The sequence below is a fragment of the Gallinula chloropus genome (genome assembly GCF_964237585.1).
Source record: "Gallinula chloropus genome assembly, chromosome: 4".
Lineage (NCBI taxonomy): Eukaryota > Metazoa > Chordata > Aves > Gruiformes > Rallidae > Gallinula > Gallinula chloropus.
In genome coordinates this window covers 29,222,574-29,245,183 of record NC_140088.1, presented here as the reverse complement: position 1 = coordinate 29,245,183, position 22,610 = coordinate 29,222,574, and the positions used below count along the sequence as shown (strand labels likewise).

The window sequence follows — 22,610 nt, the reverse complement described above, 5'->3', positions numbered from 1 at the left end:
CAGAGGTGGAACTGGGGTACAGGAGAAACTCTGGGATCACAGGGGGCCTTCCTATGTCTGCTGCTCCCTAGCAGCATTAGGAGCTGACTGAAGCTGACCTAGGCTGTGACACTGGATTTTATATTGGTGATTATTATAATAATGCACTTGCAGGAAATTTTCAGGACTTAAGTAATTTCTGCAGAAATACTTTACTCACTATCAGCCGTCACTCAGACTCCAAAATAAAATGAGTCGTATAGGTCTCCTGGCACAACAATGTTGTTGCCCCAGAGCAGCAAGCTGACTGCAGCAAAAACTGTCCATGATGTTCTTGGGGCGCAGCACGAAGAGGAAAAATAACGTGGAAACTGGAAAAGATGCACATGGATATAAAAATAATGGTGCTGTCTGAAAATTTTATAAGAAAGTTTGAAAGGAAACAATCAGGGAGAGTGGGGTGGGTGCTGGCCAGCAGGATGCAGGATGTGTCACCTCTTGAAGACCTAGCTTGTCCTAGGAGCTTAAAACATATTTTGCAGCGCTTTGCTGACGACTGGGAAGCAAAATACATAATGAAGACGTCAGGCAGCTTCTGCCATCCTCTTCGCATTAAACCTGCTCAAAAAATCAAGAACGAAGGTCTTGGGTCTTCCCGGGAATCTCGCACTGCTCCTTCCCCTCAGCATCTCTCCCTCCGCCTCTCTCCCCTCCGTCTTTCCCACTCCCTCCGCGCCATCCATGCCTTGCCTCTCTCAAGCCCGGCGCTGCGGGCTCCGGCGGGGGGCCGGGGGGGCTGGGCCGATGCTGTGGAGACGGCAGGGGGCTGTGGGGGCCGGGCCAAGCCAACGTGGGCCGGCGCTGCGGGGCCTGTGGGAGGCTGCGGGGCTGGGCCGGCGCTGCGGAGCCGCCCGCTCCCGCTCCACCCCGCCCCACCTCCGCGCCGCCGGCCCGCACGGTTGAGGGGCAGCGGCGGGAGCGGCGCCACAGGGATGCGGTGCGGTGCGGGACCGGGCCCGCGGCGGCGATGGCTGCTGCTGGCGGCCCTGCTGGGGGCTCTGTGCTGCGCCGCGGCGGCCGCGGTGGGGGACGGCGGCCGGCGGCGGGCGGCCAGCTTGGGCGAGATGCTGCGGGAGGTGGAGGCGCTTATGGAGGACACGCAGCACAAGCTGCGCAACGCGGTGCAGGAGGTGAGGGGCCGGCGGGAGGCCCAGGGGGACCCCGCGGGGCAGGGGGGTGAAGGGGCTTCTTCCCTCACCACCCCGGGCCGGACCGCGCCGCACCTGCGGGCAGCGCCGCGCGGCGCGAGCATCTCACCCGCGCCCGCGGATTCCTGTCAGCGGCGCCTCTCCGCGCCCCTCAGCGGCGCCGAGCCCACCCCGTGCGACAAAGCAAGCGGCGGCCGGCCCAGTCCGCGACCCCCCGTGAGGAGCCGCTGCCCCAAGCGGCGAGCGGCGCTTCCCGCCCGGGGGCGCGCAAAGATCCGTCCACCGCCGTAAGCCCGCCCGGTGCTGCCGTCCTCCTCAGGCGGGAAGGCGGGAGGTGTGGGGGCTACCCGGGGTGGCAAGGTCTCTCCTCTGCCTCTGGCGCTGTTCCTTCTCGCCGGCAGGCTTTCCCGCCCCGCTTCTCCCATCGCCCACGCCACCTCGGCTGCTGCGCGTCCCCGCGGGTCTTGATGAGGCGTGTGCGTGTCTGTGTAGCGGTGCGGGGCTTGCGTTGCACAGCCGCCCTCCTGCAGCGGGGCGGGCTGATAGCGCGGCCAAAGCGCGGATAAATAGTCCGTCTGGGTCCTCAGCTGAGAAAACAAACGGTGTGTGGCAAGATGAGTGCAGGGTGATTGTGTCGTCCTTGTGCGGCAGGAGCCGAGGCACAAGGAGTTATCCCAAACAGGAATTCAAAGGTGCGAGACAGTTCTCAGAACACATGTGGAGAAGTGGCTTAGTTTTGGGTGTAATTCCTTGTCTTGATCTCAAGTTGCTTGCTCAGAATAGCACAGGACCAGTTTCAAAGCTGAATCCAGACCCCCAAGCCATTGTCTCGCTATCAGAAGACCTTGTTCCTGCATTCCCCTGACCTTCGTGCTTTTTCCCCTTCGTAATAAGAATCATCCATCCCAGTTCTCTTTTCCTCTCCGAAAAAACCTCTGACTGATAACGGCTGGGGAACCAGACCTTTCTTTGCTATAACTAGGTAATCTCTGAACTGTGACTGCCACCTGGACAGGTGCTGAAATCTGCCTTTGTCACCGGCTTCATTTAGACTGCAAACCATTTGCGGCTTTTAAAGAATTCTTTACCACGCTGAAAATATGCTTCATTATAAATATTACTATGTCAAATTATATAATAATTTCTGCCTGTTTGCTCTTCCTATAATCAGTTCTGGACTGAGGAATGTCCTGTATACAGCAAAAAACGTGGATTGCATGAGCCGCATTCCTAGCAGATGCAGCTTTACAGTACAAAAAGGTTTGCAGCTGTCTTTTAAAATAAACAGACACACCAGAAAGAGAAATTTTGTCTTGGGAAAAATCCTGTTGTTCAGCCTGACTGAACTTGTGGCCTCCTAGCTCCATTACAGCAATTGCACACAACAAAGGGACACATCTTACTCAGAGTTTTCATGTTCACAAGACTCCTGCCCTTTTGCTGAGCTTACTCCCTCTTCTGACTCAGAGAGTACACCTTTCCTGTTACATCTCTGGCAAACAAAGACAGAGGGAACTGAAACGGACAATGAAATTCTGGATGTATGGGCCCTGATCTATAGTACTGCTTCCGATGCCTTAAAGGGGCTTTGGCTGTGTCCCCCTGCCCTGCCAGAATACTTTCTCTTCTTTGTAAGATGGGAAAACCTGTCTTACATGTTCAGCGGTTTTCTGAGAATAGAAAGCTGGGATCTTACCCCAGTATCAGCCTGCGCAGATAGCGTATTGTCATTAGTCTTCACACACTTTTTCTTTGCAGGGATTGACTTTGGTTAAGCAGTTCAGAGCTCAAGGGTTTACCTCACCACTGGTTTTCTAGTCCATTAGAAGAGCTGCTGTGGTAATTGTCTGAAACAGTTGAGTAAGCGTTCACATACAGGGGGATCTGTACGGACAGCATCACATAATTAAACAGGGTGTTACCGAGGGCTGCACAAAAAGCATTGCCTGTTTTATGTAATTGTTGCTAATTTTGAACTGGTTTGTTTACATTTGGCAGATGGAAGCTGAAGAGGAAGGGGCAAAAAAACTGTCAGAAATAAACTTTGAAAAATTACCTCCCAACTACCATAATGAGTCCAACATGGAAACCAGAATTGGTAATAAAACTGTTCAGACTCACCAAGAAATTGATAAGGTATGAAAAAACATAGCAAGCTGTTGGTTCTTACATGCCTTTTCTTCAAAAATAAAACCAACTTTTGCACATTTTGGGAAGATCAAAGATAATTTGAAGCATAAACTTTCCCGATGATAATTACTTTGGGGTTTTATTGTATCCTATTTTATTTGCTTGCCTAATCACTGTGTAAGGGCACATGACTTAAAAGACTGATGCAAAATAATGATTTGGTTTGAAAAAACTGCCTGCTAAAAATAGACCACAGGTACAGCTATTACAGGGGTTATAAAAGAATGCCCATCCCACCCTCCTCAGTTAACTTCATTATGGTGACACTTTAAATTGATAAGGAGGTAGCCTTGTCATCTACTTTTTTACATTTTATATGGGTAACAACAAAATGGGAAAAAAATTCAAGGGGTGGGTTAATTATTGCAGAATATAAGACTGAGAGTAACAAAAGACTAATAAAAATGTAGTTCAATATTTTGTGCTTTTGCCCTATCAGGTTACAGATAACAAAACTGGATCAACAGTGTTTTCTGAGACAGTTATTACATCTATAAAAGATGGAGAAAACAAAAGAAACCATGTAAGTGAACACTTTTTTCCTTTTGAAAATTAAACAAATACTTTGGGTTCATGATTCAGAAGGTGATATAGTTCCCATAGCAAAATACCTGAATGCTTTTAAACAAAGAAAATCATTACGGATAATCAGTCAAAAATGGTTTTGGTTTTTAATTTAACTTAGGAATACTATATTATTATTAAATGGAAACAGAATTTCAATGTTGTGGTTAACTGAGGTGCCTGATCCGAATATTCAATTTAACTGTCAAATGTAAATGCTGTACTGAAAGAGCGAATATGGTTACCCAGCCCTTTCCACTGAGTGTGAATAAACCCTTGGTATAACAGTGCTTTGTATATGTCCTCTCTTTGCTTTTGGGTTTCATAAAAAAAGTGTTTTATAGACTTCTAACACGAGAAAATAAACCCCAAATTGTGTATCGTGAGGAGGCTATGGAACAACATACAGCTCTGTTTGCTTTCCAGCCAAACCTAGTCATGGACAAGTGGTTGTGAAATGTCACTTTGAGGAGGGAGTGAGGGGCAGGACAATAAATCCCCACCCCCTCTGGAAATATGGTTGTTTAAGGATTCTCAAAGAAGTTTAAAAGATCAAGAATATTCTTTACCAGAGTCTTGCAATCACAAGTACTTTTGTTAAACATCAGCAGTCCCATGAGAAATTCAGCATACACCACTACTTAGAGCAACTATTTGGTTTTCTTCGGTTACGGTCTTACCGAAATGGACTTTTTTTTATGCTCTAAGACAGAACTTGCCAGTGTTTCCTCTGATAGCTGGCTTCATCTAACTAATAATTAGTGGTTTAATTTAGTTTGGCATGTTCTGGCTTTTTTTAGAGTAACTTTCTTCCAGTTCTTTCACAGAAGCAGCTCTTTAACTATTTTATAAGATGTTAAAAAAAGAAAAAAATTATGGTGTTGGTTCTTATTTTTAGTAGGTGTAAAACGTGAAATTAGTGCATCTGTTCCGCTATCATAATCTGACTCAGTTTTCCCTCTTTCCACTCATATTTTTATACTGCTGTTAAAGTTAGGAATGGCAAGGAGCAAAATAAAGGTACTTTTTTTACTATTTGGCAAAGCTTATAGATGTGGTGGTAAGTCAAGTTACAAAGTAAATTGCAATTACAGTTCGTTTCTATACAAAGTGTTAACATACTCTACAATGATTTTTCATAATTAGATGCAGGTAATGATGACAATCAATATTTTTTTTCCAAGCAGATATCATAGAATCGTAGAATCACGGGGGTTGGAAGGGACCTCGAGAGATCATCGAGTCCAGCCCCCCTGCCAAAGCAGCTCTCCAGCTCATATCACTCGGATAGGCATCCAGACAGGTCTTGAATATCTCCAGAGATGGAGACTCCACAACCCCCCTGGGCAGCCTGTCCCAGGGCTCTGTCACCCTCACTGTGAAAAAGTTCTTCCGCACGTTGGTGCGGAACTTCCTGTGCTCCAACTTGCAGCCATTGCCCCTTGTCCTGTCTCCACAGACCACTGAAAAGAGGCTGGCCATTTCCCCCTGCATCCCATACTTAAGGTGTTTATAAACATTAATAAGGTCCCCCCTTAGTCCTCTTTTCTCTAGGCTGAACAGTCCCAACTTACTCAGCCTTTCCTCATAGGGGAGATGCTCCAGGCTCTTAATCATCTTTGTTGCCCTTCTCTGGACTCTTTCCAGGACATCCCTGTCCTTTTTATACCAGGGAACTCAGAACTGACCATGACCTTCAAAACCAGTGTACAAAGGCAAACGTTTCAACCTTCCTAACGGTGGTGACACAACATTGATCTTGTTTCATAATGTATTGGGCTTGTGGCATCAAATCATTCTTCACAGCTGTAGAAAGTATTTGTAAGTTAGCTTTCCTCAGTAATCATACAACGTTCCTTATAAGCTTCATATATCAAGTGACATTGTCTGGGAAGGTTGCCTCACTTACCAAGCCAGTGCTGCATCCAGAACTGTTATTAGTCTTTCCAGCTAAAGAATTTGAGGGATGAAGACAACTTTTGTTTGACTTCATGGCGGCACTCTTTATTCAGTTATGAAGTATCATCAGAAACCATTATGTTAACTCCTCAGCATTTAAGTCCCGGGGCACTTTCTTCATCAATATTCTTACTGCAGCTGCCAGCTGAAACAAAACTATATTTGTTAATGTTTATTTCCCCTCTTACACTCACTTTGAACTTTCAGCATGCCTATGGTATAAACGCCTTATTTAGAGGTTGCCAAGTTAGAGAAAAAGATAAATGGGAAAAGCAACCGACAGGCGTGTTTGGTTGTTATGTAAGGAGAGCAGACAAACACACACATAGTAATTTGACTGAAGAGATGCCTAATGGATTTAAAGCTGGAAATACTTGAAATAATAGCATGAGACTGAGAATTGGAAATTTTGTGTTACAGTAAGAAAAAGTGCTGCCAAGGGGAGGTCTACCAAGTGGAAGAAAACTTTTGCCCAAATTAAAAAGCACTATTACTTAGATCTGTAAATTTCAGACAAAAGTATTGGGAAAATAAGAAAACTTTGCACTGGCCTCTTAGGTCATTTTTATGTACATAAATTGTCATAGTTTAAGTGTTGTGTGGCGTCATGGGATGTTCCAGTCACTTTCCAGGCCGCAGGCATTGGATAGTGAAAAAGTACTTCAGCTTCTTTGCTGCTTATTTTAGATGTTATCAACAAAGTAATTTGTGTATAGGCATTGTATTCCCCATGCAGTTGTAAATGGAAACCTTTTGAAATCTGGAGATTAGCTCAGTGGACCTCTAAATGCAGCTAATATATGCTGCTCTGTAACAGACATCCTTAATACCCACCAGTGATTCATCCTGCTGGGTAGTATAATGCAACAAGAGATTTGAATAACTGTAGCTGTAAGTATTATCAGTCATTTGAAAAGGGTGATACTGACATTTTGTTCTAGGAACAGAGAATTTGGTGGCAGAGGCTGTAGGGATCCAGCCCTTGGGAACAGGACCTCTGTTACTCTTGTAGCTTTCAGATGAGTACCTCTTTAGAACAGTGCTTTTGCTTTTATTTTCAATTTGCTGAGTAAAAGAAACAGGCACATGCTCAACTTTTATGCTTGTAGGGAACCTGAATGCTGAAAGCTAAACATGTTACATAGGTTCAGTTTATAGGCTTAGCTTATAAAAGTTAAGGATTCCCACAGCTCCTACTCTTTAGCTACAAAATTGGGTGGTAAATACAAGAACTCAGCAAACACCTCAGCAAACCACTTGCTTTGAAATGTAAACTCTATATAGTTTATTACTGCAGTGATTAGTAATAACTGGAATCCTACAACCCTCAGTTGACATTTGTTCTGTGAGCCAAGTTAAAAGCCACTGTAATCAATGAAAGCTTTTTCAGTGACATTTTTGGGCTTTGAGACATGATACAAAAGCCTCACAGGTAAGCAAAGATGCGTCTTGTGATGAGTCTGTAAATTCACATACTGGCTGGAATTAAATTTGGCACTGGAGAAGCAGCTTCCTGGGGAACAGGTTGTGTCTGCTTTTTAAATCAGTGCCTGTGCCACCCCTATGTCCTCCTGCAAACAGATACAAATAGACATGTAATGCACACATGTAAGTATACACACACACACACACACACACATACAGTGCAGATACACTGTAATAGAAGTAGAAATCATGATCTTCCACAGATACACACTTTTCCCTCTCAGACAGTATTTCTCCTTGGCTTTGTATCACAAAAGTATTCTCTTCAGACAGTGCTCTCTGTTACCAAATGGATCCCTTGACAGTATTTTGATGACCAGAAGACTATCATTATTTTAAGTCTCCAGAAGAGGGATTGGGCTGCTTGCCATTTCTGGCACTGCAATCCAGTTCTTCAGAGGTGCTGCATTATTTGGAGGCGCCATTTACATTCCCAGACAAGCATTCACTTTCTCAGATGTCAGTGAGGACTGACAGTCACCAGCATAGATGTCAGGCTTGGATCCAACCATCATGGATCTTTAAAGAGGCCAGATACAGGCAAGTGTTGGCTGTGTGTGTGTATTTTTACTGTCTCTGCAGGGTTTTACATCCACTTGCACCTGGGTTTAAGGTTCAGATCTTCTATATTTTACTTCTCCAGGGAACATCAGTTAGGTTGCAAATTAATGAAGCGTTTCCAGTAGTAATCTCAAGTATAGAGCACAGATAAACAACTCTATTTCCATATGAAAATCAAATCTTTTTCTACCTTATTGACCAGTTCTATTTCAATTGTGATATGTTAGCTTAACTGATAAAAAGCAAGCATGAAAAATAAAAGGAAACAAAATTGGTACTGATAAGATTTGCTGCGCAAAGATGAGTTGCATTTCTTCTCAGTTGCATTCAGAGTAGTTTTACTCTTGTCTTTTAATTCAGGTACCCAGGATTTGTTTGTATATGTATGAATTGACAAATAAATATAGCCACAGTTTCTTTTTAGCAAGTAGTTTCCCCACCCCAACTTTAATAGAAATACATCTGGTTGGTTTCAATTGTCTGTCTTGAATGAGATTTTTGAAGATGCTAATATGTAGGGAGGGTGTACTGGGAAACTGGAAGCATCTCCTACATTTCTCATTTGGCTTTGGCACTACAAACACACCTCTCTGTGTCCTTCAAGGTAGGGGCTCTTCAGGGTGTCACTGTGCCTTGTCGTTAGCTACATGGTACAGGTCAAAGATTCTTTGTGGGAGAGCAAGGAGAGGTGTCTCCAGTGTGAGTCTGTGCAAGGTGTTTGCTCCTTCTCTGCAAAGGTTGTTGTGTGCCTGTATGCACACACCCGTGGATTTGGCACCCACCTTCTGTAAATAGAGCCGCTGGTTAGTAGGTAATTTCAAACACTCTCAGGTCCTTAGGAGAGATGCCCCATGATATCGGGCGTTTATTCCTGTGGTTAGAGGGTGCTGCTTGGATCCCTACAGCTCTGGGCAGGGACTATTTGAAAGCACTATGGAACTGCTTTTACAAGCTGACTTGGGAGGTTCTGGGAGTAGCTGCCAGTCAGGTCACTGGTGTATCTGTAGAGATAGAATGAATAGCATCACTGTTATAATCGCCTTATTTAAAGCATTTTTCATCCTTTAGATTCCCTGTAAAATAGTTAAAAGAAAGAAAATAGCAGAAGAAATAAACATTTCTCTCTGGGGTTCTATTTGACCCTTTTCTAGAGAAAAAAATGGTTTTAAATGGCTAAGTTGTAGCACTTCATAACCAAGCTTCCACTTTTCTGCAGATATTCAGAACTGCTAAAGCTACTGCTTAGTTCTTATTTGAGCAGCTTCTATATGATTTCCGTAACCATGTTCTCAACCACATATACTGGAGTTGCTCTCTTTGAGATTCATGCTGCTTCAGGGAGGGGAGTTCCTACCAGTGCTGAAGAGAAAAGGAGATTTGAAAATTGAGGAGGAACAATTAATGGCATGGAAATTGCAGTTTTTCCATCAGCAGCACTGCAGAAGAGCAGATGAGAGTGGAAATTTGAACATGCAGCATCTTGGTGTTGTCATCTGCTCCCTTTGGCACGACAGTGTCTCAGGGAAGACACTTCTGTGTCCAGTGTTTTTGTTTCATTTTGTTGCAGAGCTTTTAGCCCCTGTTGACTTGCACTCAACAACTTTAACCTACTAATAGACATACTAAGTGCATTCTTGGGTTGAAATCCTGGTCTCTGCCTAGCCAAAGATCCCATAATTTCTAAATCTGATAGTTCTTGTATACTGCATAATTTAATTCATTAGCACTCTTAGTTTGCTTTCCTGTTAACTGTCCAGTCTGCTCTGTTGACGTAACTTGTTACATGACTCATGTCTCTACTCCTACAGTTCTTTTCAATACACCCCACCCTTGAGGCAGTTCTTACTGTAGGAGCAGATAAGAAAAACTGTACTTACTATCTCACACTCCAAGAGAGAATTGAGAGACCTGAATGAACTGCATCACTGTTTTTCAAGTTTACATACTAATCAGTAACTCGATCGATTATTACAGTTATAGGCTGAAGCTTTCTGAAAGAAATGCATGAATAGCTGCCAGCAGCAATCAGTTAAAGAAGGGAACCATGCAGAATACCTGCATGCTATTGCACTCAGTTGTCACATTGAACTGATACTTCATAAGTAGAACATCTCAAATGTTTGCAAGTCATAGCTTGCATTTTAAAACAAAACACCTCTTGCTTTTCACTGGCATGTCTACCCACAGTTCTTTGAGTCCTCTCCAAGGCACTATCATGTGTGTTTTGGTCCTAAGTTTGCTACCTGTCTGATACTAGCAATCTGCTCATAGTCTACACTCACTTCACTGAAAAAGATATGAAGTAGCCATGCAAACCAGGGCTACGTATTTCTGAGCCCAGTTAGTGAAAGAGCACGCTGATACTGATCCTGACAGGTCTGAATAACTGTGTGATGTTTTGAAACAAGAAAATCCATCTCTCGCCTTGTTACAGAGAGCCAGGGGTCTTCAGCCAGGCAGGACTCAGGGATCCAGCCATTCCAAACATTTTACTGATCCTCCTTTACAAATAGCTTATGTTTATTAAGAGTAGAACATTATGTGGAGAAAGGTGCAATGGGAAGGAGGTTTTGGCCAAAGTTGAGAAAAACTTTACAATTATTTGAATTTTGAGCTGCTCTTATTAATCTGACATACTTTGAATCTTTGTTGTAGAGCAAGACCTTGTTCTTGTGTGTGACTGAGAGTGCACATAGCCCTGAGTATTCATATCCAACTCCATAAACAGCAAATGCTTCCTAGTGATGCAAAAGCTATTAAGAGATTTAATTTAGCTCTTAGATGATAGGATGGCCTTATTGTCAGTCACAGTATGTCTCTAAGACTGAAGTTTTTACTGGTCATCTGATGTTTACTGGACTATAGCCAAAAAATGAATGGAAAGTCCTGACATAAGGAGTTTGAAAAATATGTGTCACCTCTGATCCTGCATGAAAAAACTTCTCCAAGGAAGAAGGTGGAAAATCTCTGCTATTGCCAGCTGAGGTGTGTGTCACACAGCTCAGTGTCCACATCTTTATTTACTGAACTTAGTCCATTCTGAGCTGGCTTGTTTTCTCAGAAAGAATGCTGCATAGAAAGTTATGGATCCACACAGAGAAACAGGAACTGATACCACGTACAAACATAAGATGGTTTTGTAATACTATAGTGCTGCAATGGCCATGATGTGGAGAAAAGTGAGACTGCAGTTTCCATGGACTCAGATATGCTTGGTGACCCAGAACAAGCAAGCAGGTGTAAACAGCTGCTAGACCTTATCAGAGTACAAGAAGCAAGGTGCCTTTTGCTGAGAGGTGAGGCAAACCAAGCAGGTGTTTCGGCTGAAAACACAACAACCAAAGGTCAGAGAACACAGATCATTATCACATATTTTTTCTCTTAAATAGTGCCTTGGATTTACAGGCAAATAACCCATGCAACAGCAGAGGGGTTAGTCCTAATTAAAGGTATCAAATTCTGCTCTTGTTTGTATCAGTGGGAGGCTGAAGACATTCAGATAACTTCAGTAAATTTACTAGTAACCAAAAAAACAAGAGAGACTAGGATTTCTTTCATATTTCATATTGGTCTAGCTTAGTGTAAGGATTTTTCTGCCAAGTTAGGCAAACAAAACCATAGTGCTAATTGATATTCTGAAAGTAACATTCTACATTAGTAGTTCAGGTCTATGTCTGTGTTTAGAACTGCTTTAAAATTTGCCAGATCCTCATGTGCTATAATGCAGTATTTCTATTGCAGTTACACTCCAAAGAAAAAGAATATTTTCATGCCAGATCAGGTTGTCTGACAAACTGCCTCACCATTTTTATCTTTCTGCACTATCACCCTTCGAGTAGCTAAATACTGTTGGAATAAAAGAGAGATTTTCTTGGAATAGATGTCTTACCAAAAATAAGCTATGATTGTAACACAGTAACAGTGCCTAGAATTGACTCAGTGTTCTAGGTGATTGTGTTAGTAAAAACACCACAGTCGACCACTAAGTTTATCTCTAGAAGGTTACAAAGCAGACTTTCTCTCACAGAGTCAGTGCTCACCCACTTCTTCACCAGGGTCCATCTGAGAACAATGCTCCACTTCTAAAGCTTACAGGATTCTTCTTAGTTGTGGAAGTAAGTTCTGGCTTGTCTGAAACTTTTCATCTCTGGGGAGGAATGCATCACGTTCCGTTAACCCCTTCTTCCTTGTTTGTGTGTTGGCTGGTGCAACTCTGGCACACAAGCCGTGGTCAGCCAGACGTGCAGCTCAGAGGGGCTGGTTACCTTTTTCCTGGTTTAGTTCAGTCTTCTCACACATAACATGCTGAGTTTAGGGAACCAGGGCTGTCCTAATGTCTTGTACAGATCATGTCCAACTCACAGCGAGAGGTAAAAACAAATCTCCATGAGGAAGTTTAGTTATATAACCTATATATATATATAAAATATATACACACCTATTTATCCAAAGAGAAATTAAATCGGTATTTATCTTCGTTGTGTGGTAACAAATACAGTCAGGAGAATGAATTGTTTATGTGGGCTGGTGTCAATTCTGTGATCTACCCACTCCTGCTATGAGATCATAGTGTGGATTGTCTTTAGACAGCAGTGAAGGTTCAACAGCAATGTTTCCTCTGGTCACATCTATGTAGCAAAATTAATCATATGATAGGAAAAGCCACATGAAAGGCCAAAGACAGTTTTTTTTTTCCCACTGTTCTTGATTAGATGGTTTAATCCATTGGCTCCAGCAGATGCTTATTTGAGATTTTAGCTGAAACCATATTACCTAATTAAGCAGTAAGCTTTAGCTGGTCGGGCAAGAACATTACTAGAGGCTTTAGGAAACAGGAAATACAGGCTATGGTACTGGATGAAAAGCATAAATGTTTTGTCTTTTTTGTTTATATCTGTTATAATTTTATAATGATTCAAATATAAAGGATACAGATGAATGGACTAAATCTACAGCTGGTTTACATGTGTATTGTCACATGTAAGCTGACAGAATGGTGCCAATTTCCCATGGATGGAAAGCTGACACAGTTTGACATGTAGTTCTATATACAATGAGCCCAAGTCTTCTCTAACCTTTTCCTGGACCATAGAAGGAGTAGATTCATAAAAATCAGTAGAATGCCAGTGGTTTTACACCAGTGAGTAAGAGGAGCAAGAGGAGAAAGAATGAATGTGATCTGTGATTGCTTGGCCTTCTATACAGTTTTTACAGCCAGAGAGACATGTGAGATGCTAGTAGTCCAGCTTGATGCTGTGTTGTACTATGATTTACTAAGTAAACCATGGAAATTGAAAGCAAGTGGTGTATAGAATCCTGCTTCTGTTTGGTTCTGCTTCATTAAAGATTTGGCAAATGTGAGAAGAGCACTGTAGAATGGTGGCTTCAAATGTATTAGCTTGGGAAATGCATTTCTATACCAGGTAAGCCTCCCTTCATCCTTCCTCCCATCTGATTCAAAGCCAGCATTTTGGCATCTTTTGTGGAGTGAGCATCTGCCTGGCCTTTTCAGGGACAGAATCACTGTAATAGTTACCACTCAGGACTACTGCACCAGTGAATGCATTAGCTGTCAAATTGTGGTAGTTCATCACTGCAGCTTATAGAGAAACATTCCCCATCCCCCAACATTTCTACCTGACCCATTTCTTGCCTTAATAACAAGTTTATTTCTCCTTTCCCATTAGTAATGTAAAATTACATAATTGGTAAAGAGATATGCAGGGAGTTTTGCATTTGTTTACTTGTTATTCTGTCTGGTGACTCAGAGTCTGTTCTGTGAATTTATATCACATAAGGAATCCCTCAAACTTGTTTCTTTAGCAAGTCCACTCATCCCAAGAAGAAATGTGTTCTGACATGTAGAGAGACAGACATTATGGTCTCAGGCAAAGGGAAACCTTATTCTTTCTGTCTCCAATATATTTCATAGCCATCAGCAAGGGAAAGTTTTGGTACCCTAGTAGGAGTTTGTCTTGGACTTCATACATGGTAAAAATCTGTAAGATATTCACATTCTTATGTCCTTTCTGGAAAGACATGAAGAGTAAAAAGAGTATGCTGAAGACCCTGTTTCATTTCTTCTCCACAGGAGTTTGTTTAGAAAAAAGCCTCTACTGTAATCCCAACAAATGCCCCAAGGAAGAGGTCTATAAGAAGCCCCAAAAAGTCAACATCTATTACCCAGATGCCTACTCCATTCTTGGGCAGACATTCATCTTGTGTTCTCAAAATCCTCAATTGCTGGAGATAATTCTAAGCTCAGTCTAAAGTCTCTTTTGCTGTAATTTAAACCCCTTCATCTTCCATCTTTAGTTCATGGGAAATAGATGATTCCCTTTCCTCTGCAGTAACAGCAGTCTCATATGCTGTCAAGTCCAAAGGCAAAATCCATTGTAGATGAATTCATACCCCTGTGTTTCTGTTCTATTATTGTTGTTATTATCTTTGGCTGTCACTTTAAACACAGTAAACAGGTCTGCTGAAACAGCAAGCTACCAAAAGAGTGCACCAGATGAGAAAAAAGCACTTAAGATTCCGGGTTTGAAATAAGGGATTTGGCACAGGTTGGCATCTTACACTCTCAGTGTGCTACTCTTAATTTAGCCATTAGGATTAGCAAACAGCTAATAAGTGCAGAAATCCCATTTTCTTTTCGCACAGCTGTTTCACATCCTTGCAGTGCTCTTCTACTCTGGGTTGTTTTGCTTTTCTGAATTTTCAAAATTTACATAGTTTGGTAGTGAATCATGGAAACTTTGTAGCTGTGGACCGTAGAGAGAGGAGAGGCCTGCATCAAAATTCAGCCCCCAGGGCACACCAGTACATGAAAGCTGTATCTTTATGTGATTACTGACTAAGAAATAATGGCACTTTAGAGCTTTGTAGACAGTTTTACAATGTTTCTGTAACTGTTACTGTATCTTAGGACACTCAGAATAAAGACCAAGATCTTTTAGGTCACAAGGTTTCAGACACAACTTCTGATTGTCAAAGGTTACTGCAAAATCATCAGGAAAACTGTTTATAAACATGCAGCAGTGTTTTTATCTTGTATAAGAGTCTCATACTATGTGAAAAAGCTTTTCTAAACATGGGGCAATTAAACATGGAGCAAATGGCTATTGATTTTGGGTCTCATATTGTCTAACTTCGCAATATTCCTTCTCTAATTATGGATATAGAAACTTTTAGAGGCTCTGTGTATCTAAAAAAAATTAAAAATTAACTGAGTGTATAGCAGGGCCCTGGTTTTCAGGAGATCTAGGGGAAGACTTTGTTGTCAGAATTTCTACCATCCTGCTCTGCTCACAGTACACCTGACAAACAGAAGAGGAATTTCATGTCATAACCCGTCCTGCCTGCTCTAGGGCAAATGTGTGGGGATGAGACAAGACTTCTGCTATTGCAGTCACTGCAACATGTAGCCCTATAAATATATATACATACATGGCTTGATACATAAATATTTGTGTATGTATATATTTATATATATGCAATGTATACATATTTATATGTATGTGCACGCAGACCTTTGCTCCTTTCTTAGTTGAATAGCTCTTCGTTTCCAGACTAAGTTAATTCCCTGTTAAATTATTATTTGTGGGGGTTTCCTACAAAGTTTGAACAGTTCTTCTAGCATATCTCCTCTGATATTGCTGCAGAATAGATTGAAGTACTTTGCACTGTGTTTCCTACCAAGGCCCATTTCAGAAGCTGTAGTCTTGCCAGGATCAGATTATTACATTGCTTACTGACTAAAAGAGGGGGTGATGGAAGAACATGAAGTGATTGCTTCTGCAGAGTGGCCTGCCATAAGGTTATTACATGGCATACAGAGATTTTGACCATGCACGAACAGAACATGTTCTGACAGAGGATTTATGCATCATTTTTCTCATTATCCTGAGGCATTTGTCAGGAATCTTTCTATTTTTTGCTTCTGTGTGTAGTTTAGTTTTTCACTGACGTCTCAGTTCCTTGAAACGATGGATAATATTACTTTTTATTTATTTCCTTTATCACTTGCAACATTAACTGTGAGAGACTCTGGTCAGTGACAGATTTGCTGTATTTGTGGTGAGAATAAGCAGATGGTGTAGAGAAGGGTGGACTTCTTGCACTAGTTTGGTGGCAGGCAGTTTATTGGGTGACTACAACTTGCCTCAATCAAGTCCCTGGACATTTTGACACCGTGTTAAGGTTGTTGGTTGCTTCTGGTACCCTAAGCCAAGCTATCTTCAGTGATGTCCTGTAGACATGTTTTACATTCATTCATATTGCATCATGTAGAGAGCCAGAAACCAAGTTTTTCCAGTTAAAATGTTTGTTTTCTTGACAAGGGAAAAGTAAATGGGTGGGCTTAGTTCTATGGAGAAGGTCAAGACAGAACTGAGGGAGTTGCTTGTATTTTCTTATTTATTAGATTTGAGCTCAGAAGTCACATTCCCATTGCAAAGGCACATAAATAGCTGCCTTTCCCACATAGCACATACCGTAGTTTGCAGCTGACATGTCTGCTCTTTTAAGTATGCCTTTTTTTAACAGTAGTCCTTATTTTTATGAGTACTGTGTACTTGGCAGGACAGCAGTAAGAGGTTTGCTCTGCTGGAAAGTATTACAGAGGTTTTGAGGTATTTCAAGGCAAATTAATTCATATCTCATTAAAAACAAATGCATTCAGTGCTCTGTCTAGACAACGAAGAGATTAAGAACTGGAATGCTACTGCAGTTCAAGCTGTGGTAGTAGTTTCCATAAAACAATATTCCATTCTATGTAATTCTACCATTTTTCTTATACATGTAGTGCATGTAGGATATAAAATAATTTTCATGCTTCTTTTCCTTACTAGTCAGCAGTTTTTGCCATCTGCTGCAGTAATAGAGACAGTCCCTGTGTGAAATGACCTGTAGAAATTAAAACAAAACCTGGAAGGAGACATGAAGTAAATATTAACTCTTCAAAGTGCTAATTGCCAAGAAATGTCCATTTCAGTGTAAGCAAGGGCTTTTGGTAGAGCACTTTGGTCGTGGCTGAAATTACCATCATCTTAGAGATGCAGCTGGGTGAGCTCTGGATCTGCTTGGGAAGGATCTGTATCTGCTATTTATGGAGGGTAACATTGAGTTTTACTTGAGTTACAGGCTTTTGAAAAGGAAATCTCTATATATCAGGAGTTTTTAAGAAACATGTGAAGCGTTATTTTCCTTCAGAGAAGCTTTTGAAGTGTAGCTGTCAAAGTAGACTGTGAGAGGTGCCTCCACACATTTCCAAGGCTGTTACTAAAAATAATTCTCTAATTGATGCACCAACTGCTTTTGTACCATCACTTCCTGTGTTTTGTACCTCCTGGCAAAATTTCCTCACCTCTGAAGTCTGTGAATTTTGCCTCTATGCTTTATGGCTTGTGAACTCAAAGTCCATGGAGGGTTAGGAATGAACAGTTTGGAATGGCTGTTTTGGCTAACAGCTGTACAGACAGTGCCAAGAAGGAAAAAAAAAAACAAGAAAAGAAAGCCTGCCTCTCCTTCAGCTGTCAGGCAGTTTCAAAAGGTTTGCAAGTCACAAACTGCAACTGGATCAGAATAAGCCAGCAAACTGGGGACACAGCTTACACAAGGAGAGGAAAAGTGATTCTCCCCTTTGAATACCATTTACTGCTCTCATGTCAGAGCAGTCAGTGACCTTGGCAGACAACAGCTACTGAATTTCGCCACTACAGCTGCCCCTTACCCAGTGGGGACACTCTCTATTCCATATACACACCACCCCCCCCCGCCTTAGTGTTCAGTGTCTAGCCCGGATAAATGTACTGATCACCATTAAAAAAGTAGATAAAGTCATCAACAGTGCCTTCCTCTGCTTTCTTGGGTTCTAAGCTAAAGTGAAAAGAGCCCAGAAGGACAGGAAAGTTCGTTCTGGGTGGTCATTTGCCTGTCCCTGACAAATATTGGATGAAGAGAGGAATTGTGATGATAGAGTTGTATGTGAAGTTGTCTTTGAAGAAGGACTTTTTCAGAACAGGGGAGTATGGTGGGTGTGAGTGGGGGGAGGGAATAGACAAATGTTAATTTTTAAATTTAAAATCAGTGATTCCATTTTGAAAGTCAAACAGTATCAGAATAGACTTGAGTGTATTTTCTAGTCTAGGGTGTTAATTAGGAATTGAGGGGAAAATAAGCAAAGCAAAATGATCATGATTTCAGTACATACTATATCACTAGCAAAACAGAGTATTAAAAATACTGCCATTGTGAGATGCAGAATCCAGCTGAACAGTACAAACAGAAGTAGGTTTCTATGTGAAAGTAGGTTGACTTTGGCCTTGTAGTTCTGCTTCCATAACTTGCTTCTCCCGCGTTGTCCCTAGTGTGTAATATGGGCAGAGGACAATGTGGTCCCCACCACAGCTGGCTACACCCCACCAGCCAAGTACAGTCTGCCAAAATAGTCCATTCTGTCTTCTAGGTGAAAGGCATGGTATTGGGTGGAGCACAAAGATTGTCATATCACAATGAAATCAAACATTTTTCTCCTGTGCTTTGCATACATGTGTAAACATTCAGCCCCGAGGAAAGAACTCCTGTCAAAACCGGTTACACCAGTGCAGACCAGTACACTCCTGTGCCTTCTCACACTCCGGCCAATGTTTCGGTTTCTAGCAGCTGTGGTCCTACCACACTTCACCATCGCTGTCAGTGGCATTTTGATGCTCCAGTGCAGAGAGTAGTCACTCTTCAGAAAAGGGAGTGACAGGTCAGAATAACCCACCAAAGACAAGAAAATGGAAGTGCCTTTCACATCAGCTGTTTTAGCAGTGTGACACTATGGGGAACCTTTGCCACGAGTTTCAGTGTTTTGTTGTTGGGTTTTTTCCCCTGTTGGTTTTGGAACAGCTCCTAACCCCCAAATTGCTCTCAGGTTTTACAGAATATTTATTGCAGAGTACAGTACTGTAATAAGAGCCCGTGGGATGCTGAGTACGTACTTACAGGTACCTAGCATGCTCTTCTCCATCCTGGCTTCTGTTGTTTATGGGTCCTGGTATAGCCATTTGTAAATAGGCAATTCTGCTGTCATGTTGCATTATTCTTTAGCGCTTCTCAAACAGCGTGTTCCTTTGCTGCTTCATTAAATTAACCAGTTTTATGTTGTAATGGATTTTAGAGAGATAGACACCATTATAAGTAGCTAATTCTGTCTTTCAATTTGTATGTTCTGCTGGATGTCAGAAGCCAGCACCCTCTCTCCTCAGCTTACAGTTGCTCCTGCAAAGACAAAATTTCTGAGAAATAATTTAGTTTTCAAAATTCAAGAAAGGAATGGATAGTTCATAGTCTATTGCAGTTGATGTAGATGTTTAGGTTTGCTCCTTGTCCAGCAACTGTTGTGTCTCAAGGTAGCAGGCAAAGGTTTGTAGTCTGTACATAAATTAAAAGAAAAAAAAAAGAGAGAGGAAAAAAAAAGTAACTGGTTACTCATCTGCATGTGTAAGCATTACTGAGTTTTATAGTGATGAGGGGTTATAATACCTGGATGAAGGGAGTTGGTTTGGAGTGTGGCACAAAATTTCAGAGAGCACATGAAACCAAACTTTTTCCATGCCAGGAAAGAAAACCATGAAGGGATTTTTTTCCCCAGCTGAAAACCATCATAAAACTGGAAGTCTGAACTGGTGGGGGACAGTTCAGTAAGAGGGAAAAAAAAGGAGTTTTTGGCACGGGACTCATTAGTGGAGGAGAAAGTAGGGACTGCAGAACTGCAACTTTGGTGTTAAGTGGGTTTAGATCTAGAGAGTGAGTTATTCCATGAACTTCAAAACAATTATGGAAGGATTTCTTCTCCATGGAGAGGGACAATTGGAAAAACTGACTACACCGAAACCTGGCTGCTTGCCTGAAAGTGCACGGCACAGGAATGAAGCAGTATAGTTTATTCTGGATATGGTTTATACAGAGGGATTCATAAAAGAAGCTGACAAAGCTACAGACAGAAAATTGGCCAGAAAGAGCATGGCTGCTGAGGAGGAAAAGTGGCTAAGTGCTAACTGAAACCACAAACCCTCAAACATGCTATATAACATTTGGATGTTGACCCACCAGATTATGTAGCAACACAAAAGCAAATGAGCAGAACATACACTGCTCCTGGTTTGGCTGGGATAGAGTTAATTTTCTTCCTAGTGGGTTGTTTTAGATTTAGGATGAGATTTGGATTCCCAGTGCTCTGTTTTGGATTTAGGATGAGAATAACATTGATAACACATAGTTTGGTTATTGCTAGAGAATGTTTACACCAAGTCACAGGCTTTCCACCTTCTCATACTGTCCCATCAGCGGTGAGTCTGGGGGTGCACAAGAAGCTGGGAGGGGGCACAGCCAGGGCAGCTGACCCAGGCTGGACAAAGGGGTATTCCATACCATACGATGCCATACCCAGTATATAATTTGGGGGAAACTGGCCAGGGGCTGGAACTGTGGCTTGGGAACTATCTGGGCATTGGTGGTCTGCATCACTTGGAGGTTTTTTTAAAATTTATTATTATTATCATCTTCCTTTTCTGTCCTACTAAACAGTCTGTCCTCAACCCATGAGTTTTACCTTTTTTTTCCCCTCAATTCTTTCCCCCATTGCACTGGCAGGGGAAGCGAGCAAACGGCTGCCTGCTGGGTTAAACCACAACACCACTGTGCTGGAATAATGAAGCTGGAAAAACATCATGCTAATTTATAGCAGCCTAGACCCCATGATACTAAGGTCTGAAAATAGCTGAAATGGCTGCTTCCTAATTATAAAAATGTAACGTGAATATCATGTCACTTGAAAAGAATCAGGACCTTGACTCTGTTGCTTCTGTTCTGGGTGATCAGACTGAAAACATCTTAGGAGACCAAAATGGGTGACTTAGAGAAGGCAATTGCTCTTCATGCAGAGCAGCTTTGTCTTACCCAGGGCAAGAAGCTTCCATCAGGTTTAATTTGGGGAAGATCTGAAGACAGGATAGCTGTTTCACAATGTAATTTTTTCTTCTTTCAGTGATGATAGTAAATCAAGAGCTTCACTGAAACCTCTTGAGCTGATTTTCAGTCCAGGTGAAACACAAAACCCAACTGGGATGGTGTGGAAGTAGTTAGCAATTTAGGGAGATCTAAAACGTAGGAATAGAAAAGGCTTAGTGGAAACTTTCAATCAAGGTTGTACAGAACAGGCTGCCCAGGGAGGTGGTTGAGTCATCATCCCTGGATGTGCTTAAAAGACGGGCAGACGAGGTGCTCAGACATACGGTTTAACATAGGACGGGAACGGTTGGACTCGATGATCTTAAAAGTCTTTTCCAGCCTTGTGATTCTGTGACGACAGTTGCTCTGCTCCAGCAAGTGAGATTAGTATCTGGCAAAAAGCAATCAAGTGGTTTCCTCAGAGAATTCAGGGATTTTTTAATATGCCTTTTTCTTTTTTATTTAACTAGCAAAGAGACACCTGTGGTGGTACAAACCAATGATCGAGTACAAACAGTTCAGAATGGTGCTATGGTTTATTCTTCTGTTGTCTGGATTGTTTCCAGCCTGGAGAAAACACATTTTAAACAACAGGGTTGATCACACAAATTTTAAGAGTTAACCATTAGATGGAAAAACACTCCACCCCTGTGAACCAGACACATTAGGGGTATACAAACATACACACTTACTCTCTCTATTGTCTTCACTGCCACACCTGCTGAGTTATGTACTGGGAAGGATTTCTGACCAGTTTATACATTCATGCCCTGTGTAGCATGAATGAAAGGTGAGCAATCTCTACCACAGTGTTTGTGAGACCTCTGGGGGAAGAAACTTTAGTCTGTGATTCAGAACTTAGGGAACTTGGGTTTCCTTCTCACATGGACATTTTTGTTACGGCCATTAAATGATTCTGGTTTGAAAAGCTAAACACGTGCTCAAGCTCCTTGTAAGCTTGAAGCCTATGCCAGTGTCTTAGCTGGGTGGCAAATGCTGATGCATTAGGGAGTTGTGGGGCTCTTCTTTCCCTAGGCTGTATGTGGTATGTGGCTCTTCAATGCTTGTCAATCTTAAATTGGCATTCAAACCTGTCTGCTGAACATAAACAGCCAAGGAGGAGAGAGGAAACACTGAGTTTGTTAAGTGCATTTCAAAAGTGTGCAATGCAGAAACCACGTGCAGGGGGCAGGGAGATGCCAGAGGAATGATGGCAGCTGAGAATCTGCTCTAGCATATTTTGCAACATTCAAATTAAATTGAAGTAAGGATATAAAATTTCAGGGTGTAGGTATTTAGATATTTGCAGCTGTGAGATTGCAGGTGATGGGCTGTGGTGACAGGTACATGAGAGACATGGCATCAACCAAGAAGAGGAAACCCAATGATGTATGACACTACTGCTTCCCAGAAGTACTGGCTGAGAGGTGGTGCTGCTGTTACTGCGAAGTCCCAGGAACATGTAACATTCCCAGTCCTGTGGAAGGGATCATTGCATTTTTCAGCACAGCAGTTGCTGACAGAAGTGCTCAGGAACTGCAAAGACTGCCTGAGAAGGGTTTGTCTGCCCCATGCAAAGGGCAGCAGAGGAGCAGTTAAAAGGAAAAGGAAACGTGTTTCCCTTCTCCCTCAGGGCTGCCCTTGCTGGCGTCCACGCTGCCAAAA

General features: G+C 42.2%; 1 protein-coding gene across 1 annotated transcript in view; it reads left to right on the top strand.

Moving 5' to 3' along the window:
- Positions 1-971: 971 nt before the first annotated feature.
- The window catches only part of DKK3 (dickkopf WNT signaling pathway inhibitor 3), a gene marked incomplete at its 5' end in the record, with an annotated part of 29,273 nt that continues 7,634 nt past the window's right edge, over positions 972-22,610 (top strand). The window contains 3 exons of the mRNA XM_084262975.1: positions 972-1,169; positions 3,186-3,323; positions 3,817-3,900. Coding sequence (XP_084119101.1) covers positions 972-1,169; positions 3,186-3,323; positions 3,817-3,900 — 420 coding nt within the window. The remainder of the gene's footprint in view (positions 1,170-3,185; positions 3,324-3,816; positions 3,901-22,610) is intronic.